At 34.8% G+C, this 25,029-nt stretch overlaps 3 protein-coding genes across 3 annotated transcripts; 1 reads left to right on the top strand and 2 right to left on the bottom strand.

Annotated features, from left to right (window-relative positions):
* Positions 1–6,299: 6,299 nt before the first annotated feature.
* LOC142834810 (olfactory receptor 5W2-like) lies at positions 6,300–7,244 on the top strand. Its single transcript, XM_075947724.1, has one exon. It carries the CDS (start codon positions 6,309–6,311, stop codon positions 7,242–7,244), a length of 936 nt encoding a protein of 311 aa, XP_075803839.1. The 5' UTR covers positions 6,300–6,308.
* Positions 7,245–14,836: 7,592 nt separating this feature from the next.
* Positions 14,837–15,769, bottom strand: LOC142842705 (olfactory receptor 5AP2-like). The gene has a single exon (XM_075959401.1). It carries the CDS (start codon positions 15,767–15,769, stop codon positions 14,837–14,839), a length of 933 nt encoding a protein of 310 aa, XP_075815516.1.
* Positions 15,770–20,588: 4,819 nt separating this feature from the next.
* Positions 20,589–21,551, bottom strand: LOC142834880 (olfactory receptor 5L1-like). The gene has a single exon (XM_075947837.1). It carries the CDS (start codon positions 21,549–21,551, stop codon positions 20,589–20,591), a length of 963 nt encoding a protein of 320 aa, XP_075803952.1.
* Between the last annotated feature and the right edge of the window lie 3,478 nt (positions 21,552–25,029).

Below are 25,029 nucleotides of genomic sequence, written 5' to 3' on the forward strand. Positions count from 1 at the left end.
ATAAAATGTGATACTGGCTAACATAACATTGCTTGAGAAAGTACTATGTGGATAAAATTATACAAGTGCGCGAAGTCACAAACCCAAATGTACACACACACACACACACACACACACACACAGAGAGAGAGAGAGAGAGAGAGAGAGAGAGACCCACATTAAGACACACACAGAGAGACAGCCACACAAAAATCTCTTTTAAGAAACAAATGTCAGTCACAGATTTCCTTGTATGATAGTCTCAAAGAATTAAAATGCCCAGTCTCATGGAGTACTCATCACTTTAAGAAAAAGTTAAAAGAGAGAAAATATAAAATGAAAAAAATACTAATTTCAACTGAAAAAAATCTGAAGAAGTAGAAACCTGTGGATCAGCAGCTCAAGGTATAGATGACATAGATTTCAATCTATTGCTTACATTTTCTTATAAGAATTCAAGGATCTTGATTTTCTCTCCGGCAGCTTTGTCTACTTCCCATAGCCAAGAGGATAACTATATGTTTTTCCTTTGGTTCACCTTCTTACTTAGCTTCTTTAGGATCACCAATTGTAGGCTCCGTGTCCCTTATTTATGGCTAGAAACCAATTATGAGTGAGTACATCCCATTTTCATCTTTTTGGGTCTGGGTTACCTCACTCAGGATAGTGTTTTCTATTTCCATCCATTTGCATGCAAAATTCGAGAAGTCATTGTTTTTTACCGCAACATAGTACTCTAATGTGTAGATATTCTACACTTTCTTCATCCATTCTTCCATTGAAGGGCATCTAGGTTGTTTCCAGGTTCTGGCTATTACACATAATACTGCTATGAACATAGTTGAACAAATGCTCTTGTCATATGATAGGGCATCTCTTGGGTATATTCCCAGGAGTGGTATTGCTGGGTCCAGGGGTAGGTTGATCCCAAATTTCCTGAGAAACCGAAACCCTGATTTCCAAAGTGGTTGCACAAGATTGCATTCCCACCAGCAATGGATGAGGGTACCCCGTCCTCCATAGCCTCTCCAGCAAAGACTATCATTGGAGAGAAAATTGAGATCTTGGGGGTGGGGTGGGATGAGGGTAAGGGGAGATGGGGAGAGAAAAGGGAGAAGGGGAGGAAGGGGGGAACTTGGAGAAAAAGGAGGATTGGGATAAAGGAAGGTTGGATAGGGGAGCACGGAAGCACAATTCTTAGTTAAGGGAGCCACCTTAGGGTTGGCAAGAGATTTGAACCTAGAATGGCTCCCAGGTGCCCAAGTCGAGGTCCCCAGTTAATTCCTTGGGCAGCTGGGGATAGGCAACCTGAAATGACCCTATCCTATAGCAATACTGACGAATATCTTGCATATCATCATAGAACCTTCATCTGGTGATGGATGGAGATAGAGACAGAGACCCACACTGGAGCACCAAACTGAGCTCCCAAGGTCCCAATGAGGAGCAGAAGGAGGGAGAACAAGAGCAAAGAAGTCGGGACCACGAGGGGTGCACCCACCCACTGAGACAGTGGGCCTGATCTATTGGGAGCTCACCAAGGCCAGCTGGACTGTGACTGAAAAAGCATGGGATAAAACTGGACTCTCTGAACATGGCGAACAATGAGAGCTGATGAGACGCCAAGGACAATGGCAAGGGGTTTTGATCCTACGTAATGTGCTGGCTTTGTGGGAGCCTACCCAGTTTGGATGTTCACCTTCCTAGATATGGACGGAGGGGGGAGGACCTAGGACTTACCACAGGGCAGGGAACCCTGACAGCTCTTTGGACTGGAAAGGGAGGGGGAAAGGAGTGGGGGGAGGGGGAGAAGGGTGGGAGGAGGGGGAGAAGGGTGGGAGGAGGGGGAGGGAAATGGGAGGCTGGGAGGAGGTGGAAACTTGTTTTTTTTTTCTCATTGTCTCAATAAAAAAAAGATAAAAAAATAAATAAATAAATTAATGTAGTACTTTGTCATAAAAAAAAAGAATTCAAGGAAAAGGAGTATTTGGATAGAATTCAATGGTTAAATTGCTTGTTGTTCAATGATAAGGACCCAACTTTGGATTACTAGCATCCATGAAACAAATAAACAAACAAACAAATGAAAGTATATAAAATATTTGTGAGTACCCAAATGAAAAGTGATTTACTATCTTTTAACTTTTTTATTCTTTGACAATTTCATGTGGACTTATAAGTATAATATATTTGGACCATAGTCAACTCTCATTGCCTTCTCTCCCTCCATAAACAAATTTTTCTCCTCCCACCCCCCAAAAAATCCCTTCCTCTTTCCAGGCTCCTTTCTTGTGATTTTTCTGACTTTAATTAGAGCTTAATGAATGACCATTTGTGGGAGTTTTTTGATAGAGCATAAGAAACCAAGCATCATCTGTATCAGTGGAGAATATGACTCCATGTCCCCCAGATTTTATTAAATAACAACAGTTCCTCTGGAATTGTAGAAATCTTGTAGAGATATTTCATTTGTATTTTAATGAGTAAAGCTATCCTGAAGATCAGAATATAAAACAGCCATGCTGGTCAGCCTTACAGACAAGGCAGTGGTGACACACACCTTTAATCCCAGTAGTTCAACATAGAAACTAGGCAATAGTGGTACATGCCTTTAATCAGAGCACTAGAAAGAAATAGAAGATGGGAGGAGGCAGGTCTCAGCTGAGTATCATTCTGAGGATTTGTGGAGGCAGGATACCCAGTTTGGTCTGAGGTAGAGGTAGGAGCCAGTGGCTGGCTGCTTTGCTTTTCTGATCTTTGGGTTGAACCCAGATATCTGTCTCTGGGATTTTATTATTTATGCTACAAAACCTCACTTTGCCCACAAAGAAATGTTGACAGGCCCAGGTAATCACACGTCATATCTAGAACAAATCATTTCCCTACTCTTCTTCCCATCCTGTGACTCATACTTTTTTCTGTGATATTTCCTAAAACTCTGGGCTCAATTTTTGCCTGAGCACTCAACAGTCCTCCTTCCTCACCTATTTATTCACAGATGATTTTGTGGACTAATCATTGCCAACTATAATAAAAGTTTCCCAACCAAGACTGTGAGTAGCATAAATCCATCCATATAAATGTAATGATTTACAAAACAGCTTGACAGCATGTTCATGCAACCAAATAACAGTAGTTGACTCTCCCAGAGAGACTGTAATTAAAGTATTAAATTTCCATGTGTTGCCCTGTGTTTTTCTCTTATAATGATTGAAGACTGTTTTGATGGTCATATAAACTCATATGTTTAAATGAAATGGGTATGAACTAAGTGGAAATAATCCAAAGTTCTACAAACTGAGGGAAAAAAACTGTTAGGCTTTCACTATGTCCTATTGTATCTTGTTTTGTCTGTTTGGTTGTGGTCTGCTCTTCTGAAGAGAAAATGGTGAGGGGAAGTGGACCTGTGGGGAAGAGAAGACTAGGGTAGCTAGGACAAGCAGAGGGAGGAACCTACTGTCAATTTAAAAAAAATAAAAATTAAAAAATAACATCTATTGTCTATTTTAAATTGAATTTATGTGTTCTTTGTATATTCTGGAAACATTTTTCTGATGATAGAATGCTTTGTTTCTTTCTTCAGAATGTAACTAATCTTTTCAGATTCTTTGTATATTTTTCTCATGTCATGTATCATATCTTTTAATAAAACACAATTTACCTTGTCTCAGAAAAGTCTAGTATAAAAGGATCAAATTGTAAGTGTTATTTCCCTGAATTTATAGGTTTGATATTTTTTGATGTTGCATTGTATGGAGTTATTTGAAAATATTTATGACTTAAATATAAACTGAAAAATTGTCTAGACTTGTGTATGAATCAATGTTCTTTTACAGACTTTAACGTTCAAATAAAAATCCTCATCAGTTCTCCAGTTATAATATCTCTAAATTACATATTATCTTTACCACTGTTTTAAGGCAAGCATATTTGAATACTGTAGCAGTGATTACTGTGTTGAAAGCTTTAGTGATATAACTTTTTGTCTTTATCTTAAACCACATAAATGTCCTTGTTACTGGAATATCCAAATAGAAGAATGAAAAGGAGTTAGCATATCATTTGATTATATATAATACACATTGACTTCTATATCTTACTGTGAAAGTGAATTTAATATAGATATGTATACATGTGCTTTATTTTCTCTATGGATTATTATTGTAATACCCAGAAACACATTAAAGCATAGAACATTTTGAAATATGTACATTTTTATCTTTGTTAAGGAGAATTGTGTTGCTTGATAACCTTTTTTTTGAGCTGAAGTAGGGAAATCAATGGTGCCAGTTAAGTCATACAGTACTTGTAAAAATGTGTAATTTCAACATTACTGAAGTTGCCATAGTATCCCTTGGGGAAAATATCATCAAGGAATTTAATTAGCCATTGATGAATAAAAGAGTGTACCCCAAGAAGAGTTTTGTCATATTTATGCTCCAGTAGCATTCGAGTGAAAATAACAGGTCATCTACATATAGTACATGCATCACTGATGAAAACAGAAAGACTCAACTCAGGTATGTTAGTTTCTTTGTTCCATCCATCCTTCCTTTTTTCTTATTCATTCAATAATTATTTATTTCTATTTAATCATTTATTTATATTGAAATAATTCAGTTTTCTTTGAGAAACTGACATATTGGTATTGGGTAATGTGTAAGTGAATAACTCATGAAGTTAAACATAATACACAATCTAGATGACAATGATATCTTCCGGTTTGTACTATGTATTATTAAATTACTTCACTTGCTATTTGTATGAACATTTTAAATAGGATTTATTTGTTCATATTTATTCTGAAGTCATCAGTACACCATTAAATTACTTAACTTGTTATTTGTATAAAAATTTTAAGGATTTATTTGTTCATATTTATTCTGAAGTCATTGGTAAACCATTATGTTGCAAATCACTTTACAGAAGTAATATGCATGTAATATAAATTGTGTTTTACTAAATAATAAGACAATTAATGATACAAATCATCATGCATATATTAATTTCAGTTTATATGAAAGAATAGAGTAATTAAGTGCAACTACAGTTGAGTATAAAAAGTAAGAATCAGACTTCCATCTACATTCCAATATTTCTACATCAAAAGACAGACTCATGTTAGGGCTCTGACATACATATACACACAAAAGTGCAAATAAAAAGGAGATGACACTACATGTATAACTTCAGAAACTGTTAGGCATCTTTCCACTTATTTTGTAACAACCCTTCTAATCTAAGAACTAGTGAGAAGCAACTGTACTTAGTAGAATCTTTATTCTATCTTGCTTGATGTCATATCTTCTCATGATCCAAATAATTTATCATTTATAATTTGGAATTTGGTAAATTTAATAAATGGATTATTAATATTTTGACAAAGCAGTAAAGATAACATGTAGAACATGTCCTCAAAACATAATTGATTATTCAATAAAACCTTCACACTAAATTAACAGAATAATTTCCATTTATTAATGCCTATGCAACAAAATAGTGTTAATACTGTTAAATTCAAATATATTTCTTTTTTATTCTTTTTTCCCTTTTGTTCAAAATAGATTCTTTTATTTTTAATTAATTTATTGTTTCAAAACAAAACAAACGATCTTCTTTGATTTTACTTACCAATTCCAGTTCCCACTCCCTTTCCTTCCCTTCTCCTAATCTCATACTCAACCTCTCATTCACTCCTCAGACAGGATAAGGCACATTATTTTGAGGAAGGTCCAAGGCCCTCCCTACTATATCTAGGCTGAGCAAGGAATCTCAAATATATGTCTTAAGCAACAAATGTGCTCTTTTTATCAAACTAATGAATTTTGCTCCCTTTTACCTTCTGACTTTCCCTTATGTGATTTTATATTATTTTTAATATGGAGTCAATATTTAATTTATTCAAATATGTTGTCAAAGTGTGTGTCTGAATCATCAAGATAAATCACTTACATGAACTATTTATTGATGAACAACTTACATAGACTTTTATAATAATGTTTCTATAAAATAATATTTGCCTATGTTGTTTACTGAGAAAACATACACCAGTTTAAAGAAAAAAAATATTGAGCCAGGTCGTTGTGCACATCTTTAATCCCAAGATTAAAGAGCCAGGGACATAAGGATCTCTGTGAGTTTAAGGTCATCATGGTCTGCAGAGCAAGTTCCAGGACAGTCAAAGCTATACATAAAAACCCTGTATTGAAAAAAAATATGTATTATATATAATGTATAATAAGAGTATATAACATAATAACAATATTTTAGAAATAAAACAATCCCTAATTTATCTTTTTATTTGAAAACAGCTCATCAAACAAAGAAGAATGGAGGTTGGGAACTGCTCAGCCACAGAGTTTCTTCTCTTGGGAATTACCAATAACCCTGTAATCAAGGTGATTTTATTTACTACTTTTCTAATTATTTATCTCATTATTCTCATTGAGAATCTCGGAATGATCACATTGATCAGAATGGAGCCCCAGCTTCACACACCAATGTACTTCTTCCTCAGCCACCTCTCTTTCTCTGACATCTGTTATTCTACTGCAGTTGGACCAAAAATGCTGCTGGGCCTTGTGGCCAAAAGCAATTCAATTCCATTTGTTGGTTGTGCTCTACAGTTTTTCATCTTCTGTATTTTTACAGATGCTGAGTGTGTGCTTCTGGCAGTGATGGCTTTTGATAGGTACAAAGCTATTAGTAACCCCTTGCTGTATGCAGTAGACATGTCCAGAAAGGTGTGCTATCAGCTCCTGGCTGTAGTTTATCTGGTTGGAATGGTAGATGCTTTGACACACACAACACTGACATTTCGCTTGTGTTTCTGTGGGTCCAGTGAGATCAACCATTTCTTCTGTGATGTCCCTCCTCTCCTATTACTATCTTGCTCAGGTACAGAGGTCAATGAACTAGTCATATTCACCCTATTTGGGTTTATTGAACTGAGCACCATCTCAGGAGTCCTTGTCTCTTACTGCTACATCATTTTATCAGTCTTGAAGATTCGCTCTGCTGAGGGGAGATTCAAAGCTTTCTCCACGTGTACTTCCCATCTGACTGTTGTTGCAATTTTCCAGGGAACAATGCTCTTTATGTATTTCAGGCCAAGTTCTGCCTATTCCCTGGATCAAGACAAAATGACCTCATTGTTTTATACTCTTGTGATCCCCATGCTCAATCCATTGATTTACAGCCTGAGGAACAAGGATGTAAAATCAAGTGTAAAAAAATACCTGCGAGGTAGCGTTGCCTTTAATTAAATAGATATTTCTCAATATGCATACATATTTTAATATAAATTTATAAGCAGATGATCTTGTTACTTTAAATTAGATATAATGAAAGATAAGCCTCATGTAACTATTTATAATTATTTATTGTTTATTATAATATATATTTTATAACTGCTATGTACAAACCTCATGTAGTTTTAAAAAAATACTCTGTATTTCACTACATCATATTTGTTTGTGTGTTTTTCTGTAAGAGATCAGTTTTGACAAGTATACCCCCTACCAGTGTAGAGGCATGGGGATTAGAAAAATAAGTAAGAACAATGAAGACATGAAGAATAATAAACAGAAGCATAGGATAATATAGGGAGGAAGTTACAGTGAACGCTGAAATTCACCTGTGTTTAATTTTGCATACACTCTTAAACCTCAATATGTAAAGCAGGAAGGAGGCAAAGCACCACGTTAACATGATGCAAAGGACAACTAGAACAATTACATTCTTCAAGCTTGAGACATCAAGTCATTAATTCTTGAGAAAGGCATTCTGTGGTTTAGGCAGTGAACCCACCCTAGACCAGGAGTCTGGAAGGCAGCCACTCTCAAGGTCAAACCTCTTAATCCAAAAGAAGGAGAAGCAGCTAGAATTAACTGACCTTTAGTTAGAGTGGAGTGGATTTACCTGTTTCGGTCTTCCTAAAGCAAAACATCAAGCAACCACACTTTAGGTCAGGGTGTGTAGGCACACTTGTTGTTAACAACTTTGAGCAGGTTGAAACTCTCTAAACTTCACACAAGGTGGGAAGAGGCTTGTATTTTTGGGCCTCCGCACTTTTCATTATACTATTTTAATTCTATGAATTTGAAAGGCAGGGAAGGTAAAGAAAGTTCTTTATATCTATATGCCCAATAAGAAAGGACTCTGAAATATGCACCTTAACCTCTGGAGATATCTAGGTAGGATGATGGAATTCAGATGCATAAGCTGGAATCAGAGATGCTGAGCTGGCCAGATAAGTAAAGGTATACAAGGTAGAAGTCAGAAATGGGGCAAGTAAGCAGCAGAGTGCCTATAACTTTCACTTCCTGGGACATACTGATGTTTTTGACAATTTTATGTCCTCTGATGAAAACATCTACTTAAATATTTATGTACTCATTACTCATATTTTATGCTTAATTTTTTGAATGGAAAAGGTTGAATAAACTTGACTTTGTAGTACAAATTAGTCTGAGTAAAGTCAACTATCCTATATAACTCAAAATGAGAGATTATTTCTATCATTGAACCACACAGAAATCATAAATATTCTAGGTAATTAATATGACAACTGTGATAGTTTGATTGTTATATAATGTGCATGTACCTCTTGACATTACATTGCAGCCCATAAATTTGTATACTATTGGGTCAACTAAAAATAAGACATTAAATAATTTAAAAAATTAAAAGCAAGAAGCACTGGTATTGTCTAACCAGGGCAAAACTCTCTCTACTCTGCCACTCATTCAGTTTGTCAATATCTTCCTCTCCCAGCTCTGATTAAAAACATATTCCTATAATAATTTTTTATAAATGACATTCTTCCTTACTGGATATTTTTCCCTTCTGTTAAATAGTGACCCATGACAAATTACATTGTGGAACTTTCCAGCTGTCTTATTTATTCTCAGCATGTCAATGACTTCTACTGACCTGTAATCCCACACTAATCTTGAAAATGCTTTTAAAAAGCTGAGTCTATAATAATGCCAAGGAACTACTTCTTTGAACAAAAACTATGTTATTTTAATACTGATCTGGTCCACAATGAAACTGATAATGACCTCCATGGAAATCTGCTTCTGAAAAAGCCTCACCAGCTATCCTTCCGATGACACTTAGTCTTTGTAACACCTATCACAGAAACTAAATAATACACCTTTCAGGGCAACAAAGTTAACATATGACAGCACTTCTGTGACTCTTCTAAAGATGTAGAACACTCAGCTATTACTTCAGCAACAATCCTGTCTGCATTTCATAATGTTCCTGCCATTATGGACTGATACTGTGAACTGTGAGCAAGCTGCCACAATAAAATGTTTCATTTATAAGAGTTTCTTTGATCATTGTGTTTCTTCACAGCAGCAATAAACACCAAGACACATGCCTTACTAAATGACTTTACTACGTAAATTTATGTTCAGCAAATTTTTATTGGTGGATTATAAAAAAACCAACTTGAAATTGTAAGACACTTGTACATATGTTAGGTTACCAAATTGGGAAACTGGAGAAGGGGAATGGTGAGTGACCAAGATGCACTATACTTATATATGAGATTAAAAAGCATTTAAAATTTGTCAGCCAGTGGAAATCCTATACTATATTCATGTCACTGAAATACACTTGTTCTACTGTAGATCAATCAGAGTTGTTCCCAGATTTCAGACACAATTTTTCCTGTGTTCATGTCTAGACAGATTAATGACTCTGATTTTTCTTGGTACCAGGAACATCCTTTGACCTTACTTGACAGTAATCATTGACTCAGTGACACACAAATATTTTTGAGAAGTGAGAAGTTTAAAAGTAGACATAGTCTATGACTAATATACCTAGAAGTATATTTTATAATTTCATAAGTTTATCTTTAGTTGGCATCTTAGTTCATTGTTTCTGATATCCTAAAATTTTACCCTAAATGTTTTACCACAGGATGAAAAAAGCATATTCTCTATTAAAATTCAAGTATCTTTCAGAAATTCCTCGAACCAATCAGTTTTAATCATATGTTCTTCCCATGCTCTGTCTTGATATGGGCATGTAACTGGCATGACATGGGATGAAAGCTTCTTAGAAAATGAGTTTAGAAGCCGTCAGAGTAGACTGCAGCCTGTAGAAGGATGTATCCCTAGAGGAAGGGAAGCATGGAAGAGGAGTTCAATAAAAATCAGAAGTGTCCCAGGATGACTACAAACAACCTACACACACACCAAACAATTAACAAAGCTCTAGGGTAACATGCTTTATTTGATTAACATGATTAGAAAATATAGGTAGTTACATCACATTGAACATTGCTCAATATTTCCTACAGGAATGCATTGAATATTTTAGTGTAACAATCATCATACCGAAATACAGTAGATAACTTTAAAACTATCATATAAGTCAGTTACAAAACCACATAACCTTAGAATTTTCTATTGTAAGTATGCTAGCCCTTTAGAGAGCTAAAGAAAACCTCCAAATCAGCAAAAACATAATAGCCAGAGAGTCAGCAGGGTTTCAGAGGAAACGTGAAATTGCCTAGAATATTATGTTACCTGAATTCTTTTATACCTTGAACATCCTTTCTTTTGCATACATCCTTTACATATAGGATTTGTAGCAAATGACACAGTAAGACTGACCAGGTGGAGCTAACATACGTAATAACTGAATATTTTTTCAAACTGTAAATCAAAACAGACAACTAAAATTAGCTTCACCACACCTATTTTGTACCCATACAGTGTGGCAATTGTTCATTTTTGATCCCATTTCAAAAACCAGTTTTTGATGGCTGTATTTTAGGGAGAATATTTTTTCATGCTTTCCTTTATAAATGTGTGGATATATATCAGCTTGGGTTTTTTATATGATTAAAATGTTTGCCTTTTTCTGAAGAATTTACTCTTGTTAATTAAATATAACAATTGGCAACACAAAGCAAGATACAGATAGATTTTTTTCTGTTGGGAATTAGTCATGGCTTTGGTCATGTTAAGCTGGTACCCTAATATTGAGCTATAAACCTGAACTAAAAAAAAAAAGCAACTTTTCTAAAAAAAAAAGTTTTTGTTTTTCAATTTCTCTACAAGTATGAAATTCAAGATGCTGAAACATACAATTAAAAAGTTTTATCTGTGAAAAACTAATTTGTAAGAATCTGAGACCAGGAACAGGAACAAGGTTAATGTTATTCATGGTGTATCAGTACAAGTTCTGAACCCTTAGGCAAACAGAGATTCTTCCATGAAGACTTCAATCATGTTTACATATTAACAGGACTCTACCATTTTTATTGATAATTTTATTTGCATTTCAGCAAAATGTTACATAAAGGAAAGGAAATTGTTTTTTAAGACCGATATGGATTCAAATCTGTATTTGATTATTTACATAGTAAGTTTTGGGTCATAGTCAATTCACATAGATTTCAACTCTTAAACAAGGAGTTAATGCAAACATTATATAATATAATAAGGGATAGTATTCATGAGCGTGTCTACTACCATACTAAAACAAATATGAGGAACTACATCCTTAGTGCATACAGAAGAGATGGCATTACTTTTATCATCATATCATGAAATGCAGACTTGAGTCTCAAACACTGTCCTCTTTAGAATTCATTTCTCCAGTTGGCCATAACCAACCCATGACTTCTAGCCTCAGACCTATGTGCAAATCTGTACAACATCCAATTATGGTTTTCCTTTTGCCACCTTCAGTCCGGCGTAGAGCTGTATATAGGAGTTCATGCGTCCATACAAACCATCTTATATCCTTCCTTAGTTGCTTCAACTACATTGTCGTCTAAGTCCCAGATGTCATATTCCAAAGCACACTTGAGTAAAGAAGCCTAAAGCAATGCATTTTACACTATCTTATAAAATCTTTGTCTGGAGGAAGGTTGGAATGCCGAATGATCTATCAGATACTTAAAAGCATATTTCCTCTTTGCTATTCAAGTTGAATTATTTACTGCATTCAATATTAAGGTACAAATCTTTCTTCAGGTTTTTTTTTTTTTTTGGTTTTTTCGAGACAGGGTTTCTCTGTGGTTTTGGAGCCTGTCCTGGAACTAGCTCTTGTAGACCAGGCTGGTCTCGAACTCACAGAGATCCGCCTGCCTCTGCCTCCCGAGTGCTGGGATTAAAGGCATGCGCCACCACCGCCCGGCCTTCTTTCTTCAGTTTTTAAAGCCAGTGTTGTAGTAATAAGGGCAGCGGTGGGGCTGCGTCCCAACACCCCAGCCGCCTGCTTGGCTAGCTTTTGCCCCGAAATAATTACACACAAACTGTATTCATTTAAACACTGCTTTGGATCATTTCTACCCAGCCTCTTCCCTCTCGCACCTGGATAGCCCATTTCTTATCATCTGTATAGCACCGGTCTTACCGGGAAGATTCTAGCCTAAGTCCATCCTAGGTCGGAGCTTCATAGCGTGCATCTTCCTGGGAGCTGGGAGCATGGCCTCTCTCTGAGGAGTCTGCTCCCGAAAGGAGAGCTGTTGAGTCTGAGCTCACTTCCTCTTCCTCCCAGCGTTTTGTTCTGTTTACTCCTCCCACCTATCTTCTAACCAATGAAATGGGCCAAGGCAGTTCCTTTATTAGCTAATGACCTTCCTCCATCACAGTGTTGGACAGGTCTTATTTCATTTCAGATATATATTCTTTATAAAATATTACATGCTGCATTGAATAAGTGCTGGTTTAGAATCAAAACTTACTATACATTTTTAGTATCATGAGCCTTTCCTTTGAATTCATCCTCTATATTTAATCTTAAGTTTGTCTTGTTTGTTTTCTGTTATTTCTGCAAGAGTTTTCCTATTTGTTCTGGAGAACAGGCAAATAAGTCATCACCTACCACTCATAGGTTCCATTTCTTGTCTGTGCCCTCATTACCAAAATCCCCCTTGACAATTTTACGACCATAATTAGAGATCAAGACATTTAATGCTCACTCAATCATTAAAAATATACATTTCAATCACTGGAAGAAATACATATGTTTTTTTACATATTGTATGCTCCTTTCTGAGGAGCCAACAACTTGTTTGGTAATATCTTACAAAATATAAGAGTAGAAATGTCCACTCTTAGCAGTTAAGTCAAAACAAGAGGAAAATTCACCTTTTTAAATATCAGAGTTATACAAACAAACTAAATCAGTGAATAGTGAACTGATATTTATTCCATTTAAAATGAAACCCCTCAGTTTTTACAGTAAGGAAGGCACTGTAATTGACATAATGTTATTAATAAGTGATTAGGAATGACTGACTCTGGGAGAACTACAGAACACAATAAAACTACAAAGCAGGTAGAAAAGGTAAACCATATGAGTATTCAAAAGAAGAATAAAATCACATCCATCATTCAATTAAAATTTAAAATACAAATTATCATTTTTGAATTAAAAGTGTATTCAAAAAAGTACAGTTTAATATTTGAATAATTAAAGAATTAGTTCTATTTGAATAAGTAAGCTACAGTGGGTACATGTTATTTGTGAGTCAGAATGAAAGAAAAAATACAAATCAAATTTATTTTTTATACTAATATAAACTTTTTGACACATGAAACACAATGCTCCAGTGGAAGATCACAGATATTATGAGTGAAAAATAAGAAACACACAAAGCTGACTGTATAGTGAAGTGGGATGGAACACAGAATTAAAGGAGAGAGTAAATCTAGTGCAAACACATTAGACCGCATTTTCAAAGAACTAATAGACAATGCAGTGACTATTGAAAATTTTAGCTATGTCACCCTTTTCATTTATGATTTTGTTAATTTGGATATTCTCTCTCTTCCTTTTGGTTAATTTGGATAAGGAATTGGTTATCTTTTGATTTTCTCAAAGAACCAACTTTTTTGTTTCGTTGATTCTTTATATTGTTCTCTTTGTTCCTATTTTATTGATTTCAGTCCTCATTTTTTATTAATTTGTTTTTTTTTATTTTTGATCATTTTATTACTATTATTTCCTGGCATCTACTCCTCCTGGGCGAGTTTGCTTCTTTTTGTCCTAGAGGTTTCATGTGTACTATTATTTCCCTAATAGTGTGATTTCTCCAACTCCTTTGTATAGTCATTGAACTGGCCTTTTCCTGTAATCATATTGGTGAATATCCCAATTGTCATCATAGAGCCTTCATCCAGTCATTGGTGGAACCAGATGCAGAGATCCGCAACCAAGCCCCAGGCCAAGCTCCAGGAATCCATTGAAAAAGTGGGAGCAGGGAATATATGAACAAGGGAGGACAAGATCATGAAGGGGAAATCTACAAAGAGAGCTCAACCAACTTCGTACAAACTCATGAACTCTAGACCAACATTTGTGGAGCCTCCATGAGACCAAATTAGGCCCTCTGCCTGTGAGAGATGTTGGTCTGAGGGCTCCCTGGCAGTAGGACCAGAATCTATCCCTGATGCCCGAGCTAGCTTTTTGGAGACCATTCCCTATGACAGGACCATGCTCAGCCCTAATGCAGAGTGGGGAGGCCAGGAGTGAGAGGAAGAACTGGGGTTGGAATGTAATAAAATTAAAAAATAAATAAATACATAAAAAGAAAAGAAAATAGTAGAGAGAAGACAGCATTAGTGTCATTGAAGTTAAGGGAAAAGTCAAGCTTACATGAAACAAATACTAAACATGGAAACTTTAAAAAAGTAAAGTGATAGAGATAAGTGGGATAAGGAAGATCCTAGTTTCAGAATTAGGTTCAGGACTTTCTGGTTGGAACCTCATTTTTTCATACAATTGTGGAATTAAAATATTCAATGATTTTTTTCCAAATATTAAAAAGAAAAATATGAAAGTAATTGCTAAAGTCGTGAGGTTTATTTTCATTTACCTAAGACAATAATTTTTTGCCAATAATTTTTCTAAAAGCAATTTTGACATCTTTGTTTCTGAGACTATATATCAGAGGGTTAAGCATGGGTATAATCAATGTATAGAACACAGAGGTCATTTTGTCAATATCCATTGAGTGCTCTGTACTAGGGCGTAAATAAATGAAAATCAGGGTCCCATGATAAATAGTGACCACTATCAGGTGAGAAGCACAAGTAGAGAACCCTTTCCTTCTTCCCTCTGCAGAACTTGTTTTAAGGATGGCTGCTATAATACACACATATGAGAGGAGAACTGCAAGGAGACAGATAGCTTCCACCAAACTTGCAAAGACGACTAAAATGATGTCATGTGTGTAGGTATCAAAGCAGGACAGGGAGAAGAGTGGAGAGATATCACAAAAGAAGTGGTTAATTTCTCTGGAGCAGAATGACAACTGGAAAGTATTAGTGGTGTGGATTATGGAACTCATAGTTCCACCCATGAATGCTCCAACTGCAAGCTGACCACACACCCTCTTCGACATAATTACAGTATAAAGCAAGGGGTTACAGATTGCAATATACCTGTCATAGGCCATGGCAGCCAAGAGGAAAGATTCAGTATCAACCAGAGAGCAGAAAAAATACAACTGTGTAGCACAGCCATTGTAAGAAATTGTCTTCGTGTCAGAAATCAGATCCACAAGTAACTTGGGGGCAATAACCGAAGAGTAGCATGCATCTATGAAGGACAGCATACAGAGGAAAAAGTACATGGGGATGTGTAAGTTAGAACTGGCGGTAATCAGTAAGATCATCCCAAGATTCCCCATTAGAGTAACAGAGTAGATGAAGAAAAATACAGCAAACAGAAGACTCTGGAGCTCTGGATGATCACTGAATCCCAGGAGAAAGAATTCAGTCTTCACAGTACTGTTCCCCAAACTCATTATTTGTAGGAATTTTGGTTTCTGTAGCCAAGATAGAATAGAAACTGAGAAAATAAATAAATTTCAAAATCAATAGCAGAGTTATTTGTAATCTAATTCAAGCTCATAGAGTAAGAATAACAGCATATTTATTTGATAATTTTGCAATCTTGATGTTATATGTTGAATTTATAATTTGTGTTAAAGTTTTCGTGTCTCATATTTATCCATCATGCTGGTTGTGGCTCTTAAGATAGGTGACACATTACCTTTAATTTTGTCAGCACTCTCTATCATCAGTGGCAAAAGGTTACTCTAAAAAGTGTTTAGTTTTATGACTATGAATAAATTTTTCTGTTTTCTTCTATCTCTCTCATCAATTGCTATAGTAAGGAACAATGTCTCAGTTCCAGAAGAATCTTTGCCAACAGAGGGTAGAAAGACTGTTTTTCACTTCGAGGTGTGTTTCCCACATAAAGAACAAATAAAGTCCTCAGAGTTGTTCACCTGCCATGAATAACAAAAAAAACAAAGACTAGGACTCATTCTTCAGCGATTCTCAGTTCTGTAGATTGGCACCAAGGAAATGCCCAACAAGAAAAACATCCACCATGGTTGAAGCATATCATCCATAATCTGAGAATGATGGCTCATTTCTTAATTTACACAAATGAAAGCTTGTTTCCTTCCCCAGCCTCTTCAAATTCTCAGTGGCAAGTTAGTAATTCTGAATGATTTTACAATGTGTTTAAATATAGAATCCAAATTATATAAAAAAAATTGATCATATTTTAAATTAGTTGCATTCAGCTCAGTCCTGCTCATAAAATATATTCAAGAATGTTGTCTTGTTTTTATTAGGTATTTCAAAAACTGAGGCATGTATATTTGTCTATCCCTCTGATTCATTTTCTCTCAGTGACTTGGTAAGGCTGCAGATCTGTATAGACCATAATGATACATAGGAAACCCATTAATGCGGATAGACAAAGTATTACTTAGTACTACTACATAAAAGAAAAGTTTGCATTTGGGTTTAAATAAATAGGCATTTCTATTTCTGTGATTTTGAATATTTCATTTGCAGTTTTATTTTCTTATATTCAACTTAAACATTATAGTAGTATTTGTCCACAGTACTATGTGGACATATAAAGTGTTTTCAAACCCACATTTTATATTCCAAACATTTAGTAAGTATTCATTGTCAACATACTAAAAACCAAAATAAGTTGATCTCTTTAGATATCAATATTGTCTTATTTTAACCCATGATCTATATGATTATGCAAAAATTTCTTATACAGGTTAAAATTTCAAGCTAAATAATTTCACGTAAAATTAGTAGTTGAAGTCAATTGGAGAAAGAAAATTTCATTTGGCTAGTAGCCAACTATTTTTTATATGTGTGTGTGTGTTATATGTTATATGCATATTTCTATTCCTAAAATATAAGTGGATTACTCACAAGAAGTGCCAAATCTCATGAAATGACAAAATGACAGTCCCTTCATTTATAACTATACAAGATTTCGACCTAACTAAACCTGAAGCAAGGACATTGGCTGAGACAGCAAGGGAAAGGCAAATTTACATAAAGTAACAAGTAACTGTGCTTGAATACAATGACTTGCCTGTATTTAGTCACTGTTTTTTATATTTGTCATTTGAAGAACAACCTCAAAAAGGAGGCTCAAAATTACACGCAAAATTAAATGTCATAGTGGTCTGAATAGTTATGAAAAATTGTTTTATTTGCTAATGGAACAGTTTACCAGAGACTACCACTTCTAATCAATGAATTATAGGTGACAGAAATTCAATTTTATTGGAAAGAATAATTTTGATAGTCTTGCAAGGTTGTTTCATGTTTCAAGATTTAATAATAAAATAAAAAGTAAACTTAAACCTGGAACAAAATTGAATAAAGGGAAATAAAATATTAAATATAGCCAAAGTACAAATGAGTCATAAAAGAAGAAAATAAAACATGTTCTAGAAAAATTGTAGACAAGAATAGGGTATTTCTAACAGAGACCAAGAAATCTGCATGTAATTACCCAGAGTTCCACATACTAAATTCTAACGCTTCTTTCACAGATTTTCTTTGGATGCTATGATGACTCCAGTGGGCTTCTTACATGTTTGTCTATAAGGAATGATATCATTAAGCTAACATAAGAGGAAACCAATTTTGTTGTTGTTGTTGTTTTTTTTTAACAAATTAAATTCACTTCAACAGAAATCTAAATCTCTGATCCTTTGTTTTTTACTGTTTGGAGGTTGGGTCTCACTATGCAGGCTTGGTTGGCCAGGAGCTCACTGCTAGACCAGGCAAGTCTCACCTCTAACTCACAGAGATCTACCTATTTTAGTCACCCAAGTATTAGGATTAAAGGTGTGTTCCACCATTCACTGCTGTGTTTAATTTATTAACAAATCCCTCACAATGATAAATGTGTTCTTATTTAGATGTCACCTCGGGGTCTAATAATATGGACAGATGTCTTAAGAATATCATGTTTTAAGTGTACTTGGATGTATTGCTGGCTTTTTGGTTTGAATAACTTCAATGGCTGCAGTTTTGTTCAAAATCATCAGCTTTCTAGATAGTGATTATGAGAACTGAACCACTACAATCCTATGTAGTATCAGTATCTGAGTATTTTCATTAGAGCACTTACCAGACAAACACCACTTCTTTCATTCACCTCCTTCCTCACTGTTATGAACCACAGTTCAGTTTCAACTAGAAAACATGTGTAATACTTAAACAAAAAGTATAAATCCATTGTTGAATTTGTTCATTTTGGACACACTTTCAGTGTGTTTTGAAAAAAACACCTCCTTATGATTCTTTGAAAAAGCAGGTGTGTTTTTAGGCCTTTAATTCCTATTGAGGTTCTAAGAGTCCATAAAATAGTATCTAAATTCTCATGAGAAAATAAGTGAGCAATTAAATAGTTTCACCAAGGAATTGATTAATCACAAATGGAGTGATGAAACAAATGATTGTCTTGGCAATTCCTCAAAGGTACTTTGGTTTCCAAATTGTGGACTATGCAGAAAGCTTAATTGTATTTATTAAGCCCCTGATTTAAATAACTCTAACAGTTTTTCTAATAGCACTCAAAATATTATGTGAAAAAAGTAGTGGAATGAATTGAAATACCGTATCTATTTATAGAAAATACATTAGTAAATATAATTGCAAGAAATCATTATTAACTTTCACAGTTTCCTTACTACGCTACTGCTGTATTAAGACTTCAAAAGTTCAGAGTCTTAACATTAATCATTGGAATTCTGGTAAACTATCAATCAAGTTCTAGTAAACAATGACTATTCTTATCAGAGTCACAAGTTCAAGATTTTAATTTTTCTTTTGGATGTCTTCTAAGTATATAGGTAGAAGTGCTTCTCACTGTGATAAAAACTTTTGTTTAATCTATACAACACACCCAATCTTTTTTGGTTTCTTAAACAAAGTCTAACTCTTATTCTAACATTTTATAGATAATAGGATTAATGTGTTTATATTTTTAATTGTGAGCCTAGCTTTAAAAACTAAGCCATTTCTCCAGCAAAGAGGTTAAGACCATGATGGGGACACCCTTTGAAACAGTTTACCTGAGTTCACCAACTCTAGCTGGAGAGGGAAGAAACTAGCATCATACCAAACTAGACCTTCTGAGTGTGGGTGACAGTTGTATACCTAGAGAAGACTGCAGAGCTACTGACAGTAACACCAGGATTTGTCCCTACTACTCGTACTGGCTTTTGGGGAACCCATTCTCTTTGGATGGATACCTTGTTCGGCCTACATTTAGTAGGGAGGGCTTTGGACCTCCCCAAAAGCAATGTGTATTACCCTCTCTGAGGAATGGATGAGGATTTGGGAGGGGTATGTGGAGTGAATAAAAGGAGAGGAGGGAATGGGAACTGGGATTGGTATGTAAAATGAAAAAAGACAGTTTATTTTCTTTTTAAAAATAAAATAATTATTTAAGAAATGTTTTACTTGGACAAGTAAACATGATGTGGATATCAATATAAATCATCCTGGACTATAGAAGTGAAACATGAATCAAGTCTGCCTGAAAGAATATTGATTATGTAGTTGTAAGAGAGGCAAAGGAATATTTTATTAAGGTCAACTACATACGCAAAGAACTAACAGAGGCTGGAAATGCACTTACAAGTCAAGTATATGCTTTGCTCTCACTAGATTCAAGATAATAGTAGGAAAAAGTCTGTGATAGGTCATAAATGCAGACATTGATGAGACAGGTCAATGACTTTAAAGCCCAATACAGAGAAACACAAAGGCCAAAAAAAAAAAACCCACAAAGGACTATAAACAAAAATGGACCCAAAACTTTTTGAGTTATGATAGGCAAATAATATTTCTTGAATTCTTGTAAATAAATGTTAAAATGAATATCAAAGAGTATAGGAAACACCAAAAGGCCTAATGTATATATGATATATGCTAGTATATAAAGTCCAGATACTTGTGTATAAGTTTGTTATTCATTGTAAAATATCAGGAAGTCATTTTTAAATGGATCACATATTCCTTAAATTATGCTGTAATAAAGGTTTACAATATTTAAAAAATAGTGCTTGTATCTTGTTATAACTCATATTGGCTTAAATGCTACAAATTAAAGAACAATCATAAATACAACCATTATAAACCCTCATTCCTACAAAAAGAGATTCAAAAGATATGTGGATGCTAAGAGTTATTAATTAACATCCTTGTGTAATAGTTATTTTTCTATGCTCCATATTCAACTAATATATTTGTCACTACATGGAACTTCAATATAGATCCTTAAGCTTTGTGAAATAAAAATTCCAGGAGAGAATTCTTTTTAGAAACTAACACTTTTCTGAGAGCTTCTTTCACATCCTTATTCCTCAGACTGTAGATTAGGGGATTCAGCATGGGAATGACCACAGTATAGAAAACTGTAGTTACTTTATCAACATCTACACTATTGCCAGAGCTTGGCTGACAATAAATAAAGAGAATTGTTCCATGGAAGACAATGATGACCGTGAGGTGCGAGGCACAGGTAGAAAAGGCTTTGCGTCTCCCCTCTGCAGAACGCATCTTCAGGATGGTGACAAGAATTAACAAATAGGAGATGAAGATAATTACAATGGTGAGAATCTCATTGAAGTTCACAATGACGAACAGGAATAACTCATTCTTAGTAACATCAGAGCAAGCAAGACTTAAGAGAGGAGGCAGATCACAGAAGAAGTGGTTGATCACATTTGACCTAAACGATGGGATGTCAAGGGCTAAGCAGAGGTGAATCAGAGAACAAACTGACGCATAGAGGTAGCAGCCAGACACCAGTACAATGCGGAGCCTTGGGGACATGATGACCATGTACAGTAGTGGGTTACAAATGGCCACGAAGCGGTCATAGGCCATCACAGCCAATAGAAAGACCTCAGTGACAGCAAAAGCACAAAATAAATAAAATTGCACCATGCATTCCAGGTAAGAAATAACTTTTTCCCTGTTAATGATGTTAGTGAACACCTTTGGCACAATGATGGAGGAGTAGCAGAAATCCACAAAGGACAGGTGGCTGAGGAAGAAGTACATGGGCGTGTGAAGTTGAGCGCTGACTTGAATCAGAACAGTCATGCCCAAGTTGGCTATGACTGTCACTCCGTAAATGAGAAGAAACACCAGAAACAGGAAGAATGTCAGCTCGGGCACATCGGAAAAGCCAAGGAGAATGAACTCTGCAACCGAGGTGCAGTTTTCCTCATCCATGACCGCCATATGCCAGTTTAGAAAAACCCTGTGCTACTTATGGGAAGGGAGAGAGAGAGAGAGAGAGAGAGAGAGAGAGAGAGAGAGAGAGAGAGAGAGAGAGAGAGAGAGAGATTTATGTTAACTGCAGAAAAAAATAGAGCATTAATGTCAAGAATATATGTTTAGAGTACAATCAAAACAGAGTAATTAACATTTCAAAATATTGGCTAGTTCAGATTCATACGAAAACACTTTTTAGTAAACCTCTTTCATACCTGTCATTATAAGCAATGGATGGCCATCTAAAATAGAAATAAACTGATATCTGAGGATGGCCGTACAATTTTTGCCTAAAATGCATTTAGTGCCATAATATGACATGTCATGGGACTTATCTAATCACAAAAAAAAACTTTATTAAACATCTGACTTTACTGGTTGTGGCCTATTTTGGCTATGCTATATACACAGTTATACTACTGTCACTCATTCTAAGAGTATGAAATTGGAAGCAAAATTACCTAAAATTATACTTGGTGACACTATAAAATTTCATCTGAAAATAATCCCTTGGAAAAATCCTGAAATTTTAATAATGTTAAAAATTAATATTAAAAATTTAAAAAGTAAATAATGAATTAAAAATATTTTTATTTTCAATTTGAACTACTTGGTTTGCTACACTCAAACTCTATAATGACTTATATGAGACAAACTTTTTTGAGAAAATGATTAAGAAGAATTACTAAAAATATTATTATGAAATAACAAAATCTAAATTATTCTGAAGATTGTAATCTCAGTGTTCTATAATGTAAAATCATATTAAAATTTTCAAAAATCAATTTACTAAATTTTTAGATTATAAATACAAAAAGACTGTCAAAAGGAAAGATAGTTAAATTATGGTTCATCATTACATAAACATTGAAAAATTAGCATGTATTTTACAAATTATATCTTACACATGTATAACTGTAAAAAATTATAGCATGCAAGGACATAAATGTAGGTATATACATGTACATATATACAATGTCATATATACATATGTTATATAATTATGACACGTATATGTACTAAAATATAATTATGTAAATTAACAAAGAAGTCAATGACAACCTCTCCAGATATCTTAAGTAAGTTTTAGGGTAAAGAGTCTGATTTAAAAGAGTGTAAATCTATGATAGTCAAAACACAATACATAGTTGAGGTTATTTTATTCTCTGACTTTCTGAAATTAAAAAAAAAAAATGGGAACCATGCATACTTTTTCAGTAATACAAGGAAAACTGAGGAAAATTCAAACAAAAACAAAAAGACTTGCATTTTCTTCTGTCTTGAACTAAGTTTAGTGAAATAGAAACCAAATAAGGTCATGTTGCCTTGATTTTTTTGTCAATTGGGAGAGAGGGGAGAGAGTGAAGCCTGGCTTGGATACATACCTTTAACCCCAGCACTTGGGAGACAGGGACAGGTGAATCTTTATGAGTACAGACCAGTCTGATCTACAAATCAAGTTCCAGAACAGTTGGGGCTACACCAAAACCTTTGTCTTAAAAAAAAATTAAATAAAATAAAAAAGAAAGGAAGGAAGGAAGGAAGGAAGGAAGGAAGGAAGGAAGGAAGCAAAGAAGAAAGGAAGAAATGTTAAATTGAGCAACAAAAAGCCCATAAGGCCTCAATCCACACAATGAACTAACTCTAGACAGCTGACTAAAACTGAAGCCGGAAAGGTGGTATTATATTATTATTATTATTATTTTATTATTATTATTATTATTATTTGGCTTTTACAATACAGGGTTTCTCTGTAGCTTTGGAGCCTAACCTAAAACTAGCTCTTGTAGTAGCCTAACCTTAAACTAGCTGGCCTCGAACTCACAATCATCTGCCTGCCTCTGCCTCCTGAGTGCTGGGTTTAGAGATGGGTGCCACGCTGCTTGACCTGGAAAACTTTTCTTGATAAGATTGAAAAATCTTAGAAATCAGGTTTGTGATGTTTTCTGCTGATAACATAAAGTTATTTTATTATAAAGTCAAACTAAATTGATCACAAAATACTTATCTGTTTCCAAGCAAACAAAGTTCACAAGACCTAACTGCATGACTAGTGTAGAGAGACAGTTCAGCACCCTGATTTGCATTGCCTATGGAATAAAGAAGCTCATCCTTTGCCCGAAGTTATAGATTTCATGAAGTAAGTTGGTAAAAACAAAAAAAAAAAAAAGAGAGAGAAACACACACACACACACACAAACAGAGAGAGAGAGAAAGAGACAGAGACATAAAGAAAAACAGACACGCTGAACATAGCAGACAATGAGGACTACTGAGAACTCAAGAACAATGGCAATGGGTTTTTGATCCTACTGCACGTACTGGCTTTGTGGGAGCCTAGACAGTTTGGATGCTCACCTTACTAAACCTGGAGGGAGGTGGATGGTCCTTGGACTTCCCACAGGACAGGGAACCCTGATTGCTCTTTGGGCTGACGAGGGAGGGGGACTTGATTGGGGGAGGGGGAGGGAAATGAGAGGCGGTGGCGGGGAGGAGGCAGAAATCTTAATAAATAAATAAATAAATAAATAAATAAATAAATAAATAAATAAATAAATAAATAAATAAAACAGAGACAGGAAAACAGAGAGCAAAGGCAAAAGGCTTTCTTACATTCTGTAGTCTGAAACTTTTCGTGCTCAAAACGTTTGCTATCAGTAGAATCGATTCTCATTTGTCATCAACTGTCTCTCCATAAAAACCAAGTTTCTTTCCCCTGTCGATTGTAAAGTTGAAGCATTCTCATGTGCAACTTGCACTAGAACACAAGAAAGGAAGACACATCTTAAAATGAAAATAGAAATAAGATGTATCCATTTCCAAATTCAGGTAACTAGAGCCTTCTGCTTTTGAACAAACCTGAGACATTTCTCACTAGCACGGGAGATTTTAAACATTTCTCATAAGCAGAGCATTTATTCTGTAAATTAAACTCCAGGGAAAAGGATCCATTATGTAAAGCAAAGACTAACTTCTGTGCCAAAACAGAGGTAATAAAGCTGAACTAAAGATGTATGTCCTGGAAGACTAAAACTTATTCTCTGTAGAACCACTCAGGTTTAGGGAGCTGTAGCACAGCGAAGGCAATAAAGTTAAAATAAGATAAAGTGTATGTAAAAAGAAAACATCATTTGAACTGAATTTTACCATTATAAAGATTAAATAACATTCCTTAACTGGAGATATTTTCAAATAAAGTGTTAAAATATTAATGAGTTGTTCTTGTGTCTAAGTCTATTAATCCTACTAATAAGCCCCTTACTTGTTTCCTAGATAAAAATTTCCTGGAAATTTCTGCAAATCTCATGAACAAAACACTGAAGTTTTCCATAGAAAGAAAATATTTAATTTTAATAACAACCCAAGGGACCTAAAGATTTATCTTTAAACAGTAAGCCTATCCAATGGATATTATTACTGGCAGTATTATCAAATC

The sequence above is a fragment of the Microtus pennsylvanicus genome, chromosome 1 (assembly GCF_037038515.1).
Source record: "Microtus pennsylvanicus isolate mMicPen1 chromosome 1, mMicPen1.hap1, whole genome shotgun sequence".
Lineage (NCBI taxonomy): Eukaryota > Metazoa > Chordata > Mammalia > Rodentia > Cricetidae > Microtus > Microtus pennsylvanicus.